Genomic DNA, 16570 nt, shown 5'->3' with positions numbered 1-16570 from the left:
CTGCACAGCAGGGGGCAGCCTCGCTCTCTGTCTGACTGGTACGGGATGTCGCTCTTAATTCTCGCGAGATTTCTCCAACAGCATTTTCCTTGACGTGATCGTGACATTGGGTCCCAGCTGGTGGAAAACACCGGAGCTGCTTCATCACGCGACCGTGTCACCGAACAGACTCGGATCAATAATGACATCGAGAGTCCACAGCAAAGGCCCGCGGTGAGTCCTTCCGTCCGCGGTTCAAACAACTCCTCTTTTTATATCCAACATGTCGGCTAGTGAGCGCCGCTAGCTCAGTTGAGCGTAGCGGCTAATGTTAGCGGCTAATGTTAGCGGCTAATGTTAGCGGCTAACGTTCAAGTTAGCGGCTAATGTTAGCGGCTAACGTTAGCGGCTAACGTTAGCGGCTAACTAAAGCAGCTGTTTTTGTTTTGTGGTATTTGTTTTAGAGAGAGTTATTGACATTAGCATTAGCTCTATAGCATTAGCGCTATAGCATTAGCTCTGGCGTTATTGGTGTTCGATAAAGTTCCTGAACGCTCTAATCGATTATGTGATATGCTAACAGCTAACGTTAGCTAAAAACACATTGACCTCCAGCTGGTGACATAATACGAACATAAATCCTCTTTCTGTGTTTGATCTTATTTAGAAAGGCTGATAAAAGGTTGTATCGTCGTCCTACCCGCTAGTTATTCGGTTATTTATTGATTTCACACCATTCTTCAGTTATCCTTTCAAACCGAACTCGCTCCATAAACTCTCACTTTTTTCAGTCAAATAGGATCAATAATGTTTTACTGTGTTTTATCATTGGTTTTTTTTTTATCTTTTTGCAATATTAGGATCCGCTGTGTAATTCGGCACACTCAGAGCTCAACCATCAATATCACCTGTAACAAGATGCAAACTTTTATTCGCGGTTCCTGTGTCATTTAAAATATTCTGATTCGTTTGTGTATATGGCTGCGACTGTAAAAGCAGAGCTTAACTTAATAATAATAATAATAATAATAATAATAATAATAACTTAATAATCTGTCAGTTCACTGAAACCCTGTAAATTCCCTGAAAGCTGTTCTGCCAGCTGGCAAACAAACGCTCCGGACAAACACTAAATCCACTGTTTTTTGACCGGAGTTTGGCGAGCAGACCGGAGACACTTTACTCTGGATAATGTAAAAGCGAGTTATCAGCTGAACACATTCTCAGTTAATCAGTAATAGCTGGAATACGGGGGCTGTGCCTGTGCGGGGGGCTGTGCCTGTGCGGGGCCCTGTGCGGGGGCCCCCCCCGCTGCAGCTGCGTACGTGCGGGCCTGCAGTCAGTGATGGCGGACAGACAGACAGCGGCTTCCTCATTCCTCTGAGCTCACAACGCTTTCATTGATTGTACTATACTGTGATCAGCATGAGGTTTGGTAACAACTAATAAATTGATTCACTTATTGATCACATAGGACTGTAATATAGAGAGCAGTGAGACAGGATGTGTTTAAACTAAAGTTTAATTATGTACACTTTTTAATAGTAAAAGTACATTACCTTTGTTGTATACAGTGTATAACGTGTGTTTATGTAAATATTCAGTCTGGTCGTTAAATATTATTATTATTATTAACAATGATAATAATACATATAGAAACTATCTATATTTATGTGAGTATGAATTTAAAGTAAAATGAATATACTCACACTACTTGTGTACTTTCCACCACTGTTAATGTTCAGACTGAAGGAGTGATTATAGATTATTGATTGAGAGCAGTAAAGTGATTGAGTATCAGACGTGAACTCTGAGCCTTTATTGATTGATAACGACATGTTCCTCTGCTTATTGACAGTTTATTGATTGATAACATGTTCCTCTGCTTATTGACAGTTTATTGATTGATAACGACATGTTCCTCTGCTTATTGACAGTTTATTGATTGATAACGACATGTTCCTCTGCATATTGTTTATTGATTGAATAATATAGACATTTTACTGTGAGTGTAAAATCTGCTGACAAACATGGGCTCATTGACAGTCAGTCAAATTACCCACAATGCAGCTGTGTTAACACTGAGGTCTGTGAAAGGTCAAAGGTCTGGTTGTTGTTTTCCTCAGAGAGAGAGAGAGAGAGAGAGAGAGAGAGAGAGATATCAGCTGGCTGACTGTTACCAGCTGATACTGAAGCAGCACAGCCCTGAGGCCACGCCCATTCTGACAGTATCCATGACAACACAGCAAATGACATCACACCTGCGGGACATTTATACTGTACTACTATACAGAACCTACAGTACCTACAGTACCTACAGTATCTACAGTACCTACAGTAATACAGTACCTACAGTACCTACAGTAATACAGTACCTACAGTACCTACAGTACCTACAGTAATACAGTACCTACAGTAATACAGTACCTACAGTACCTACAGTAATACAGTACCTACAGTACCTACAGTAATACAGTATCTACAGTACCTACAGTAATACAGTACCTACAGTAATACAGTATCTACAGTACCTACATTAATACAGTATCTACAGTAATACAGTAATACAGTACCTACAGTACCTACAGTAATACAGTATCTACAGTACCTACAGTAATACAGTACCTACAGTAATACAGTACCTACAGTACCTACAGTAATACAGTACCTACAGTACCTACAGTAACACAGTACCTACAGTACCTACAGTAATACAGTATCTACAGTACCTACAGTAATACAGTACCTACAGTAATACAGTACCTACAGTACCTACAGTAATACAGTACCTACAGTACCTACAGTACCTACAGTAACACAGTACCTACAGTACCTACAGTAATACAGTACCTACAGTACCTACAGTAATACAGTACCTACAGTAATACAGTACCTACAGTACCTACAGTAATACAGTATCTACAGTAATACAGTAATACAGTACCTACAGTACCTACAGTAATACAGTACCTACAGTACCTACAGTAATACAGTACCTACAGTAATACAGTACCTACAGTACCTACAGTAATACAGTATCTACAGTACCTACAGTAATACAGTACCTACAGTAATACAGTACCTACAGTACCTACAGTAATACAGTACCTACAGTAATACAGTACCTACAGTAATACAGTAATACAGTACCTACAGTACCTACAGTACCTACAGTAATACAGTACCTACAGTACCTACAGTAATACAGTACCTACAGTAGTACAGTAACTACAGTACCTACAGTAATACAGTACCTACAGTAACTACAGTAATACAGTACCTACAGTACCTACAGTAATACAGTAGTACAGTACCTACAGTAATACAGTACCTACAGTAATACAGTACTACAGTAATACAGTACCTACAGTAATACAGTAATACAGTACCTACAGTACCTACAGTAATACAGTAATACAGTACCTACAGTAATACAGTACCTACAGTAATACAGTACCTACAGTACCTACAGTAATACAGTAGCTACAGTACCTACAGTAATACAGTACCTACAGTAATACAGTACCTACAGTACCTACAGTAATACAGTACCTACAGTAATACAGTACCTACAGTAATACAGTAATACAGTACCTACAGTACCTACAGTACCTACAGTAATACAGTACCTACAGTACCTACAGTAATACAGTACCTACAGTAGTACAGTAACTACAGTACCTACAGTAATACAGTACCTACAGTACCTACAGTAATACAGTACCTACAGTAATACAGTACCTACAGTAGTACAGTACCTACAGTAATACAGTACCTACAGTAATACAGTAGTACAGTAATACAGTAATACAGTACCTACAGTAGTACAGTACCTACAGTACCTACAGTAATACAGTACCTACAGTACCTACAGTAGTACAGTACCTACAGTAATACAGTAGTACAGTAGTACAGTAATACAGTAATACAGTAGTACAGTAGTACAGTAATACAGTAGTACAGTAATACAGTACCTACAATACCTACAGTAATACAGTAGTACAGTAATACAGTACCTACAGTAATACAGTAGTACAGTAATACAGTACTACAGTACCTACAGTACCTACAGTAATACAGTAATACAGTACCTACAGTACCTACAGTAATACAGTAATACAGTACCTACAGTACCTACAGTAATACAGTACCTACAGTACCTACAGTAATACAGTACCTACAGTAATACAGTACCTACAGTACCTACAGTAATACAGTACCTACAGTAGTACAGTACCTACAGTAGTACAGTACCTACAGTACTACAGTACCTACAGTAATACAGTACCTACAGTACCTACAGTAATACAGTACCTACAGTACCTACAGTAATACAGTACCTACAGTACCTACAGTAACACAGTACCTACAGTACCTACAGTACCTACAGTAATACAGTACCTACAGTACCTACAGTAATACAGTACCTACAGTACCTACAGTAATACAGTATCTACAGTACCTACAGTAATACAGTACCTACAGTAATACAGTACCTACAGTAATACAGTATCTACAGTAATACAGTAATACAGTACCTACAGTACCTACAGTAATACAGTATCTACAGTACCTACAGTAATACAGTACCTACAGTAATACAGTACCTACAGTAATACAGTACCTACAGTACCTACAGTAACACAGTACCTACAGTACCTACAGTAATACAGTAATACAGTACCTACAGTAATACAGTACCTACAGTAATACAGTACCTACAGTACCTACAGTAATACAGTACCTACAGTAATACAGTACCTACAGTAATACAGTACCTACAGTACCTACAGTAATACAGTAACTACAGTACCTACAGTAATACAGTACCTACAGTAATACAGTACCTACAGTACCTACAGTAATACAGTACCTACAGTAATACAGTACCTACAGTAATACAGTAATACAGTACCTACAGTACCTACAGTAATACAGTACCTACAGTAATACAGTACCTACAGTACCTACAGTAATACAGTACCTACAGTAGTACAGTAACTACAGTACCTACAGTAATACAGTACCTACAGTACCTACAGTAATACAGTACCTACAGTAATACAGTACCTACAGTAGTACAGTACCTACAGTAGTAAGTACCTACAGTAGTACAGTACCTACAGTAATACAGTAATACAGTAGTACAGTAGTACAGTAATACAGTAATACAGTAGTACAGTAATACAGTACCTACAGTACCTACAGTACCTACAGTAGTACAGTAATACAGTACCTACAGTAGTACAGTAATACAGTACCTACAGTACCTACAGTAATACAGTACCTACAGTACCTACAGTACCTACAGTAGTACAGTACCTACAGTAATACAGTACCTACAGTAGTACAGTACCTACAGTACCTACAGTAGTACAGTACCTACAGTACCTACAGTAATACAGTAATACAGTACCTACAGTACCTACAGTAATACAGTAATACAGTACCTACAGTACCTACAGTAATACAGTACCTACAGTACCTACAGTACCTACAGTAATACAGTACCTACAGTACCTACAGTAGTACAGTACCTACAGTACCTACAGTAGTACAGTACCTACAGTAATACAGTACCTACAGTAATGCAGTACCTACAGTAATACAGTACCTACAGTACCTACAGTACTACAGTAAAAGTACCTACAGTAGTACAGTACCTACAGTAACTACAGTAGTACAGGTACCTACAGTAGTACAGTAGTACAGTAATACAGTACCTACAGTAATACAGTATACAGTACTACTGTAGGCACTAATACAGTACCTACTGTAGGTACTGTAATACAGTAGGTACTGTACTACTGTAGGTACTGTAGGTACTGTAATACAGTACCTACTGTAGTACTGTAGTACTGTAGTACTGTACCTACTGTAGGTACTGTACTACTGTAGCTACGTACTACTGTACTACTGTAGGTACATGTAGGTACAGTAGGTACTAGTTACTGTAGGTACTGTACTACTGTAGGTACTGTATTACGTAGGTTACTGTAGGTACTGTATTACTGTAGGTACTGTATTACTGTAGGTACTGTAGGTACTGTAGGTACTGTAGGTACTGTATTACTGTAGGTACTGTAGGTACTGTAGGTACTGTATTACTGTAGGTACTGTAGGTACTGTAGGTACTGTGTGGTTCCAGCAGCTGTGTGTAAAAACAGATTAGTGGTTGGGCTGTTTTCAGTCAGTGAGACAGTCAGTGAGACAGTCAGTGAGACAACAATAGAAACCAGTAGAAGGACTCAGCCGTGTGTCAGCCTGTTTTTATCCCCTGAACAACAGATACTGATCACTGCATTAATCAATAATCCCTGTGCTGCTGTCAGTGCGACCGCTGCTCTGTTTGTCTCAACACACTTTATCCCTGTGTGTGTGTGTGTGTGTGTGTGTGTGTGTCTGTCTGTCTGTCTGTCTGTCTGTCTGTCTGTCTGTCTGTCTGTCTGTCTGTCTGTCTGTCTGTCTGTCTGTCTGTCTGTCTGTCTGTCTGTGTGGGGGGTGTGTGTGTGTGTGTGTGTGTCTGTGTGTGTGGGGGTGTGTGTGTGTGCGTGTCTGTGTGTGTGTCTGTCTGTGTGTGGGGGGTGTGGGGGTGTGTGTGTCTGTGTGTGTGTGTGTGTCTGTCTGTGTGTGGGGGGGGGGTGTCTGTCTGTGTGTGGGTCTGTCTGTCTGTGTGTGTGTGGGGGGGTGTGGGGGGTGTGTGTGTCTGTGTGTGTGGGGGGTGTGTGTGTCTGTGTGTGTGTCTGTCTGTGTGTGTGGGGGGGGTGTGTCTGTCTGTGTGTCTGTCTGTGTGTCTGTCTGTGTGTCTGTCTGTGTGTGGGGGGGTGTGTGTGTCTGTGTGTGTGTCTGTCTGTGTGTGGGGGGGTGTGTCTGTCTGTGTGTCTGTCTGTGTGTCTGTCTGTGTGTGTGGGGGGGTGTGTGTGTCTGTGTGTGTGTCTGTCTGTGTGTGTGGGGGGGGGGTGTCTGTCTGTCTGTGTGTCTGTGTGGGTCTGTCTGTCTGTGTGTGTGGGTCTGTGTGTCTGTCTGTGTGTGTGTGGGGGGTGTGTGTGTCTGTGTGTGTGTCTGTCTGTGTGTGTGGGGGGGGGGGTGTGTCTGTCTGTCTGTCTGTGTGTGTCTGTCTGTCTGTCTGTCTGTCTGTGTGTGTGGGGGGTGTGTGGGGGTGTGTGTGTCTGTGTGTGTGGGGGGTGCGTGTGTGTACATTATCTTTACGGTGGATTCCTCCCTGCTCTGCTGCTGATCAATAATGTACTGTGTATCAGATCAATAACTTCTATATTGGGTCTAATCCTCAATTTAAACAATAAGAACTGAATAAAAACTGATAAGTCTGTTTTATTTTGACGGTGTGTACTTCCTGTTTCCTGTCCAGGATGGCGCCGGTGGAGTTGGCAGCAGGCGGAGTGAAGCAGTGCCGACAGGCTCAGGATCAGCTGGAGGACGCCATCGACGGCGTGATGAGGGCGGAGCAACAGCTGAGGGAGAACGCCAGAGAGGTTAGTGCCCCTTCCTCTTCTTCCTCTTCATCTTCTTCCTCTTCATCCTCCTCCTCTTCTTCCTCTTCTTCCTCTTCTTCATCTTCCTCTTCTTCCTCCTCCTCCTCCTTCCTCTTCTTCATCTTCCTCTTCATCCTCCTCCTCCTCTTCTTCCTCTTCTTCATCTTCCTCTTCTTCCTCCTCCTCCTCTTCCTCCTCTCTTCTTCCTCTTCTTCCTCTTCCTCCTCTTCCTCCTCTTCTTCCTCTTCTTCCTCTTCCTCTTCTTCCTCTTCTTCATCTTCCTCTTCATCCTCCTCCTCCTCTTCTTCCTCTTCTTCCTCTTCCTCTTCTTCCTCCTCCTCCTCTTCCTCCTCTCTTCTTCCTCTTCTTCCTCTTCCTCCTCCTCCTCTTCCTCCTCTTCTTCCTCTTCCTCTTCTTCCTCCTCCTCCTCTTCCTCCTCTCTTCTTCCTCTTCTTCCTCTTCCTCCTCTTCCTCCTCTTCTTCCTCCTCCTCCAGAGTTCAGATATAAAGACAATAAAGTTATTGATTAACTCGCCTGTCTGACATCCACTCGCTGAGTCACCTGACCATCACTGAGACTGACAGCCATTAATCAGTAATCAATCACGGACCTATTGATGGTTATTTGATGGTGAATGTTCGACCAATCAGCGACCTCCATCTGTCCTCTGACATCATCACACAGTGCTGCTGACTTTAAGTCCTCCTGTGTGTGCGTGTGCTGCGTGTGTGCCGCGTGTTTGTGTGTGTGTGTGTGTGTGACAGACAGATTAGGTCGCAGTGTTACTGTGTGTGTGTGTGTGTGTGTGTGTGTGTGTGTGTGTGTGTGTGTGTGTGTGTGTGGAGGTGGAGCTGGTAGAGTGAGCATATAAAAGAGTGCAGAGAGAGAGATGGGTTTCTATCACTGACGGACTGAGAACAGTTGGTTCTGTTGGTTCTGTTGGTTCTCCGTCAGTGTTGCTCTGCAGCTTCAGGTAATGTTTCTCTGTTGGTCAATATCAAACAGAAGGTTTCACGTGCTGATTGATCAGCTGATGTGTGATGTGACAACGTTATTGATTAATCAGTTTATTTTCTTTAATGGGCCCGAACTCTGGAGTTGATGTGTCTGTGTGTTTGTCCAGTAACAGCAAACTCTGTCTCTCTCTCTCTGACCTGTACCTGTCTGTCTCTCTCTCCGTGTCTCTGACCTGTCTGTGTCTCAGGTGCGTGCCGAGCTGCAGAGCTGTGTGAGTCGCCAGCAGGAGGCGCTGCGCTGCAGAGAGGTTTGGCTGCTGGGTCAGATCGACCTGCTGGAACAACTGAAGACCGAGACCCTGCAGCAACAACTGCACCAGCTGCACTGGGTAGGTCTCTCTCTCTGCTGGTCTCTCTCTCTGCTGGTCTCTCTCTCTGCTGGTCTCTCTCTCTGCTGTTCTCTCTCTCTGCTGGTCTCTCTCTCTGCTGGTCTCTCTCTCTGCTGGTCTCTCTCTCTGCTGGTCTCTCTCTCTGCTGGTCTCTCTCTCTGCTGGTCTCTCTCTCTGCTGGTGTCTACTGTGTGTCTACTGTGTGCTTACTGTGTGTTTACTGTGTGTCTACTGTGTGTACTGTGTGTCTACTGTGTGTCTACTGTGTGTCTACTGTGTGTTACTGTGTGTTTACTGTGTGTCTACTGTGTGTTTACTGTGTGTCTACTGTGTGTTTACTGTGTGTCTACTGTGTGTCTACTGTGTGTTTGCTGTGTCTACTGTGTGTTTACTTTACTGTGTGTTACTTTACTGTGTGTCTACTGTGTGTCTACTGTGTGTCTACTGTGTGTCTACTGTGTGTCTACTGTGTGTTTACTGTGTGTTTACTGTGTTTACTGTGTGTTTACTGTGTGTTTACTGTGTGTCTACTGTGTGTCTACTGTGTGTTTACTGTGTGTTTACTGTGTGTTTACTGTGTGTTTACTGTGTTTCAGCTCCGAGGTCAGTTTGATGTGATCTTCCATCAGTTGCAGAACTCCAACAGCAGCAACGACCTGAGCAACCAGCTGACCAGCTGCATGGAGAAGTAAATAAGACGCTGACTCACACACACAATGAGTGTTTGTGGTGTTTGATGACAGTGTGTCTGAAGATAATTAACTCTGCTCTGACATGTTCAACTGAGTATCAGGATGAATCAGCACATTAATCACATGTTTTTATCTCAGACCCATCCTGCACTCGGGGGCGTTTACTAATGCTGCGTCCAATCAAACGCTGTCTCTCTTCGGACGCCGCCGTTACAGACAACCTATGACCTCACTGAGTACAAACACCTACTGCAGAGCTACATTAGCTAGTTAGCACTACTTTATAAAAGTATTCAGTGACTTTGATGAAACAGGATTATATTATATTTTCCCTCTGACGTCCTCCGGCTGCTCAGCTTCAACTCTTTGTGATTTACAGAGTTTCCTGATTGACAGATTGATCAGTAGCCAACTGCTAACTGCCATTAGCTCGTTCATCCCTGCAGCTAAGCTAACTGACTCAACCTCGGGACGCAGGAGCCAAACCCGGCCAGAAAACCCCCTCGGTGCTCAGTCAGACTGAGATTGTGTTCGGTCCCGGGTCCGGCTGCGTTCACTGGAAGGATACTGATGCTAGCTCATAGTGCTAGCTGCTATCAACCACTGTAAAAGCCAATCAATAATTCCCTGTCTACTTCCTGTTTTTACAGCAAAGGTCAATATGAGGAAGCAAACAGCTCTCAGGAGGAGCTGCTGTAACTGTGGGTGTGTTTGTTTTCTCCTCCTGTACCTGCAGGTTGTCCTCTCTCAGTCTGACCCCAGAGGAAACACCTGAGATGAGTTTCCACGCCGACACTCGCTCTCTGAGGCAGGCCATCACCTCGTTCGGCAGCGTCACAGCTCAGGTAACACACACACACACACACACAGTAATATATACACACACACACAGTAATATATACACACACACACACACACAGTAATATATACACACACACACACACACAGTAATATATATACACAAGTAATATATACACACACACACACACACACAGTAATATATACACACACACACACACACAGTAATATATACACACACACACACACAGTAATATATATACACACACAGTAATATATACACACACACACAGTAATATATACACACACACACACACACAGTAATATATACACACACACACACACAGTAATATATATACACACACAGTAATATATACACACACACAAGTAATATATACACACACACACACACGTAATATATATACACACACAGTAATATATATACACACACAGTAATATATACACACACACACAGTAATATATACACACACACACACACACAGTAATATATACACACACACACACACACACAGTAATATATACACACACACAAGTAATATATACACACACACACACACAGTAATATATATACACACACAGTAATATATATACACACACAGTAATATATATACACACACAGTAATATATACACACACACAGTAATATATACACACACACACACACACAGTAATATATACACACACACACACACACAGTAATATATACACACACACACACACACACAGTAATATATATACACACACACACACAGTAATATATATACACACACACACACACACACAGTAATATATACACACACACACACAGTAATATATACACACACACACACAGTAATATATATACACACACACACACAGTAATATATACACACACACACACAGTAATATATACACACACACACACACACACAGTAATATATACACACACACACACACAGTAATATATACACACACACACACACAGTAATATATACACACACACACACACACACACAGTAATATATACACACACACACACACACACACACAGTAATATATACACACACACACACACAGTAATATATACACACACACACACAGTAATATACACACACACACACACAGTAATATATACACACACACACAGTAATATATACACACACACACACACAGTAATATATACACACACACACACACACAGTAATATATACACACACACACACACACACACACACACACAGTAATATATACACACACACACACACAGTAATATATACACACACACACACACAGTAATATATACATACACACACACACAGTAATACACACACACACAGTAATACACACACACACTATCACTTACTCTCTCTCTCTCTCTCACACACACACACACACACACACACACACACACACACACACACACACACACACAGTAATATATACATACACACACACACACACAGTAATACACACACACACACTCACTTACACTCTCTCTCTCTCACACACACACACACACACACACACACACACACACACACACACACACACACACACACACACACGTTGTGTATGAGGACATCAAGCCGATCAGGTGTTTTCTGTACTTCCTGTTTGCAGCTTGTGGAGGGTGTGTCCTCTCAGAGCCCCGCCCACCAGAGTAGTCAGTTGCAGAGCTGTCCAATCACTGCCAAGAAACAGGTAACTCCACCCACCTGCACACCTGGAGGGGCGGGGTCCAGATGATTTGGCTTTGGGGGCGGGGTCAGTCACTGGTTGATGTGTGTCTTTGGTTCTCTGTGCAGAAGATGGAGGCCGGCGCTCTGGGAGACTGGCTGCTGGGAACTCCTCCAGCTAGCAGCGCTCCTATTGGCTACCAGTGCAGCAAGAACCCTCAGGATTGGCTCATGTCACACAAGGAGTGCAAGGTGAGAGAGAAGACCGTGGTAAACAAACGTAAACAAACGTAAACAAACGTAAACAAACACCTGTCAGTGAGCAAGCACGCTAACGTGAGTCTGGATGAAGCTAGCTGCCAGCAGTCAATCAAACGGCCCTGTTGTTGTTTCTGTTTGTCTCAGAGTTCCTGTCCCATCCTGGCCTCGGTGGACTTCCTGCAGGCCTGGGGCCAGCTCAGGGACCTGGAGGCGTGGCTCCTCCAGGACCAGACCCCCGTCAGCAGGGAGAGGACCAACAGCAGCTGCAGCTCCTCCTTCTCCATCGAGAAGATCGACGAATCAGAGTTCGCCGTCTCTCCTGAGGACGAGGAGCTGAGCGACTGGCTCATCACCCCGCACGCAGTTGCTATGGAGACCATGTCAGACGCCGAGCGGTGGCGGCGGGTGTTGAAGCCGTTCGAGGACGGCTGGTCATCCAGCGATTGGCTGGTGGGGTCGAGCCGTCCCTCAGCTGACTGCTCCTCCTGCTGCCAGACCACCAAGGCCGTGGAGATCGAGAATCTGGGCCAGCTCAAGTGCCTGAAGACCCCGCCCGCCTCCAGCCCCGCCTCCAGCTCTGCCTCCAGCCCCGCCTCCAGCCCCGCCTCCCCCGTTCCCCCGGCATCCCTGGAGGCGTGGCTGCAGCAGGTGGTCCCGGTGCAGCAGACCTGCAGAGCCAACGAGGTCTGCTCCTCCTACTCCGCCTGCGTCTGCGATGACAACTGTGGGAAGGAAGCTCTGAGCCTCTGGCTGCTCCGACAGGACGGACGGGACAAGAACGGAGTCCCTGTAGCCCCGCCCACTAACAAGAATGCCCCACCTCCTGTAAAGATGGCCCCGCCCACGCTGCACCTCAGGGAGCAGGAACAGAAGGTGAGCGTCTGTCCTCCTGCTTCATTTACAGACGTTGGTCGTCAGCTGATCGTCAGCTGGTCGTCAGCTGATCGTCAGCTGATCGTCAGCTGATCGTCAGCTGGTCGTTAGCTGATCGTCAGCTGGTCGTCAGCTGGTCGTCAGCTGGTCGTTAGCTGGTCGTCAGCTGATCGTCAGCTTGTCGTTAGCTGGTCGTCAGCTGATCGTCAGCTGGTCGTTAGCTGGTCGTCAGCTGATCGTCAGCTTGTCGTTAGCTGGTCGTCAGCTGATCGTCAGCTGATCGTTAGCTGGTCGTCAGCTGGTCGTTAGCTGGTCGTCAGCTGGTCGTCAGCTGGTCGTCAGCTGATCGTCAGCTGATCGTCAGCTGGTCGTTAGCTGATCGTCAGCTGGTCGTCAGCTGATCGTCAGCTGATCGTCAGCTGGTCGTTAGCTGATCGTCAGCTGGTCGTCAGCTGATCGTGTGGTCTCTGTCTCCTCAGGTTCAGGCCATTCTGGAGGCCTGGCTCCACCCCACCAACACCTCCTCCTGCAGGACTCTCAGCTCCTCCCTCTCAGCCTGGGTGGCTCCAGAGGAGGAGAAGGCCAGCAGGGAAGAGCACAGCTCCCAGTTCAAGCCGCCCTCCTCCTCCTCCTCCTCCTCCTCCCTATTCCAGCGCCCTCTGGATCCAGAACTCTGGGTGCTTCCAGGACAGACGTCCCCTCCTGCTCTGGGGTCAGGAGGTCAGCCAGCAGCAGAGGAGGACAAATGGTTGCTAAAGAAGAGGAGTCAGGCTCAGGTAACAGGACCACTGAGACCACTACAGACCACTACAGACCACTGAGACCACTACAGACCACTACAGACCACTACAGGCCACTGAGACCACTACAGACCACTGTCACTGCTCATTGTCCCCAATCATTGCTGTTGTCATGATCATCATCATCAGTCACTACTATTAGTGTAGTTGTTGCTACTGTTGTTGCTGTGCACGTGTGTGTGTGTGTGTGTGTGTGTGTGTGACTGTCTGTCTCTCCCTCTCTCTGTCTCTCTCTCTCTCTGTCTCTCTCTGTCTCTCTCTGTCTGTCTCCTCTTCTCTCCCTCTCCTCTGTCTCTCTCTCTCTCTGTCTCTCTCTCTCTGTCTCTCTCTCTCTCTCCCTCTCTCTCTGTCTCTCTCTGTCTCTCTCTCGTCTCTCTCTCTCTCTCTCTCTCTCTCTCTCTCTCTCTGTCTCTCTCTGTCTGTCTGTCTCTCTCTGTCTCTCTCTCTCTCTGTCTCTCTCTGTCTGTCTGTCTCTCTCTGTCTGTCTGTCTCTCTCTTCTGTCTCTCTCTCTCTCTGTCTCTCTCTGTCTGTCTGTCTCTCTCTGTCTGTCTGTCTGTCTCTCTCTCTCTCTCTCTCTCTCTCTCTCTCTCTCTCTCTCTCTCTCTCTCACCCCAACTGGTCGAGACAGACGACCACCCACCTAGAGCCGGAGGATCTGTCCTAGGTTTCTGCCTTTTAACAGGCAGTTTTTCCTTGCCCTTGTCTCCAAGGTCTTGCTCATGGTGGTACTGTTGGGTCTCTGTAATTAATGTTATAAAGAGTTCGGTCTAGACCTGCTCTATTTGAAAAGTGTCCTGAGATAACTTCTGTTATGAATTGGTGCTATACAAATAAAATTTAATTGAATTGAAAAAAGTCCAGACCAGTACAGACCAGTACAGACCAGTACAGACCAGTATGAGGTGTGACCGTGTACTTCCTGTGCGTAGGAGCGCTTGGCGTTGCCCACTGTCTGTGACCTGTTCTCGTGTATGAAGGTGGGCGGAGACAAAGACAAATGGCTGCAGAAGGCTCCTGAACAGGTGAGTGCAGTTAGCCAGCTCTCTGAGAACAAGGAGGATCATGGGAACGTTTCTGTGATCAGATGTGCTGTCTGAGGGATTTCATTGATGGTTATCAATAATCAGTTTCCTCTCTGATCTGTTTTCCTTCCAGATGTGATGAAGATGATGAAGATGAAGATGATGGTGGTGGATAGTTCTTCTTCTCTCCTCTGGGAGTCACTTTATCGCTGATCAGCGCACACGATCAATATAACCGCCGCCGCCTTCCTGTGACATCACTAAGCTGAGCCGCTGCCCGCCGCTCTCCTCCGATCAGGATCAATACCCACCGATCAACAGCTCCACTGGCAGTCTGATGGACGGCCTCCAACCCAGTGGTCGTCATGACGACAGTGATGTCAGCTGTGACTGATGAATTGAACAGAGCTGTTTAGATTATTGATTAGTTATTAATATCAGAATTAATTGATTATTGTTGAGAAACAATAATTATATTTACAACCCATTGGCTGTCAAATCCCAGAATGCATTTCACCGGCTGATCCTGATGGGAGGGGAGGGGGCGGAGCCTGAGGGGACAGGGTAGAGTGGGCGGAGTTAAAGCTAATTATAATATTATATAACGACTTTATTTTAATGATTAATGATCACTTCATTTAACACAATATTCATTTTCTTCTTTGTTGGTTTTTTCCTGTGAAACTACAGAGATCCACTTCCTGTCCAGACTGCAGGCTGCTTGCATCACTTCCTCTTGATGTTTGCACATGCTCAGTAGTGTTTAGACATTAGTCTCACAGGCGGCGCTTATATGATACAAATAATAAAAGAACTCTGTTTCCCAGAATGCCTTGGGTGGAAGCAGCCTGCAGTCTGTTCTCTGCAGTGATTGGTGCTTTTATTAAAGCTCTTTTATTTTACTTTTATTTTACTTTTATTTTACTTGGTGGGGGGGGGGTGCTTCTGTCATATATAGCTGTGATGTCATCAGTAATAAAATATGCTGACATCACCACTGTGTCTGTGACATCACTGCTTCCTGTATGTTTAACTGAGTCATACACACACACACACAGTAACACACACACACACACAGTAACACAATAACACACACACAGTAACACACACACACACACACACACAATAACACACACAGTGTAACACACACAGTAACACAATAACCCACACACAGTAACACACACACAGTAACACACACACACACACAGTAACACACACACAATAACACACACACACACAGTAACACACACACAATAACACACACACACACACACTGTAACACACACACAGTAACACACACAGTAACACACACACAGTAACACACACACACACACAGTAACACACACACAATAACACACACACACACAGTAACACACACACAATAACACACACACACACACACTGTAACACACACACAGTAACACACAGTAACACACACACACACAGTAACACGCACACAATAACACACACACACAGTAACACACACAGTTAACACACACACACAGTAACACACACACACAGTAACACACACAGTAACACACACACACACAGTAACACACACACAGTAACACACACACACACACACTGTAACACACACACAGTAACACACACAGTAACACACACACACACA

General features: G+C 44.8%; 1 protein-coding gene and 2 long non-coding RNA genes across 5 annotated transcripts; 2 read left to right on the top strand and 1 right to left on the bottom strand.

The window, feature by feature from the left end:
• Window positions 1–53: 53 nt before the first annotated feature.
• Window positions 54–15934, top strand: ncoa4 (nuclear receptor coactivator 4). Of its 3 annotated transcripts, none has more exons than XM_051395699.1 (11): window positions 54–213; window positions 7349–7472; window positions 8678–8818; window positions 9415–9506; window positions 10247–10355; window positions 11928–12008; window positions 12113–12235; window positions 12389–13117; window positions 13597–13893; window positions 14848–14940; window positions 15074–15934. In XM_051395699.1, the coding sequence occupies exons 1-11, from the start codon at window positions 182–184 to the stop codon at window positions 15077–15079; spliced, it is 1827 nt and encodes a 608-aa protein (XP_051251659.1). In that variant the 5' UTR covers window positions 54–181; the 3' UTR covers window positions 15080–15934. The 3 variants fall into 3 exon arrangements, with proteins under 3 accessions (XP_051251659.1, XP_051251660.1, XP_051251661.1); XM_051395700.1 differs by lacking the exon at window positions 54–213 and adding an exon at window positions 1252–1409; XM_051395701.1 differs by lacking the exon at window positions 54–213 and adding an exon at window positions 1270–1414.
• On the bottom strand, window positions 2300–5552 carry LOC127361260 (uncharacterized). The gene is made up of 9 exons (XR_007884136.1): window positions 5405–5552; window positions 5191–5344; window positions 4320–4663; window positions 3721–3754; window positions 3506–3634; window positions 2950–3233; window positions 2856–2898; window positions 2373–2484; window positions 2300–2328 (listed from the first exon to the last, which is right to left on the bottom strand). It is a non-coding gene; the product is annotated as an uncharacterized LOC127361260 (long non-coding RNA).
• Window positions 10364–11317, top strand: LOC127361263 (uncharacterized). The gene is made up of 2 exons (XR_007884143.1): window positions 10364–10695; window positions 10863–11317. It is a non-coding gene; the product is annotated as an uncharacterized LOC127361263 (long non-coding RNA).
• Window positions 15935–16570: the final 636 nt, after the last annotated feature.

The sequence above is a fragment of the Dicentrarchus labrax genome, unplaced genomic scaffold (assembly GCF_905237075.1).
Source record: "Dicentrarchus labrax unplaced genomic scaffold, dlabrax2021, whole genome shotgun sequence".
Classification (NCBI taxonomy): Eukaryota; Metazoa; Chordata; class Actinopteri; family Moronidae; genus Dicentrarchus; species Dicentrarchus labrax.
The sequence above is the reverse complement of the archived record's forward strand: the minus strand, read 5'-3'. Positions and strand labels throughout refer to the sequence as shown.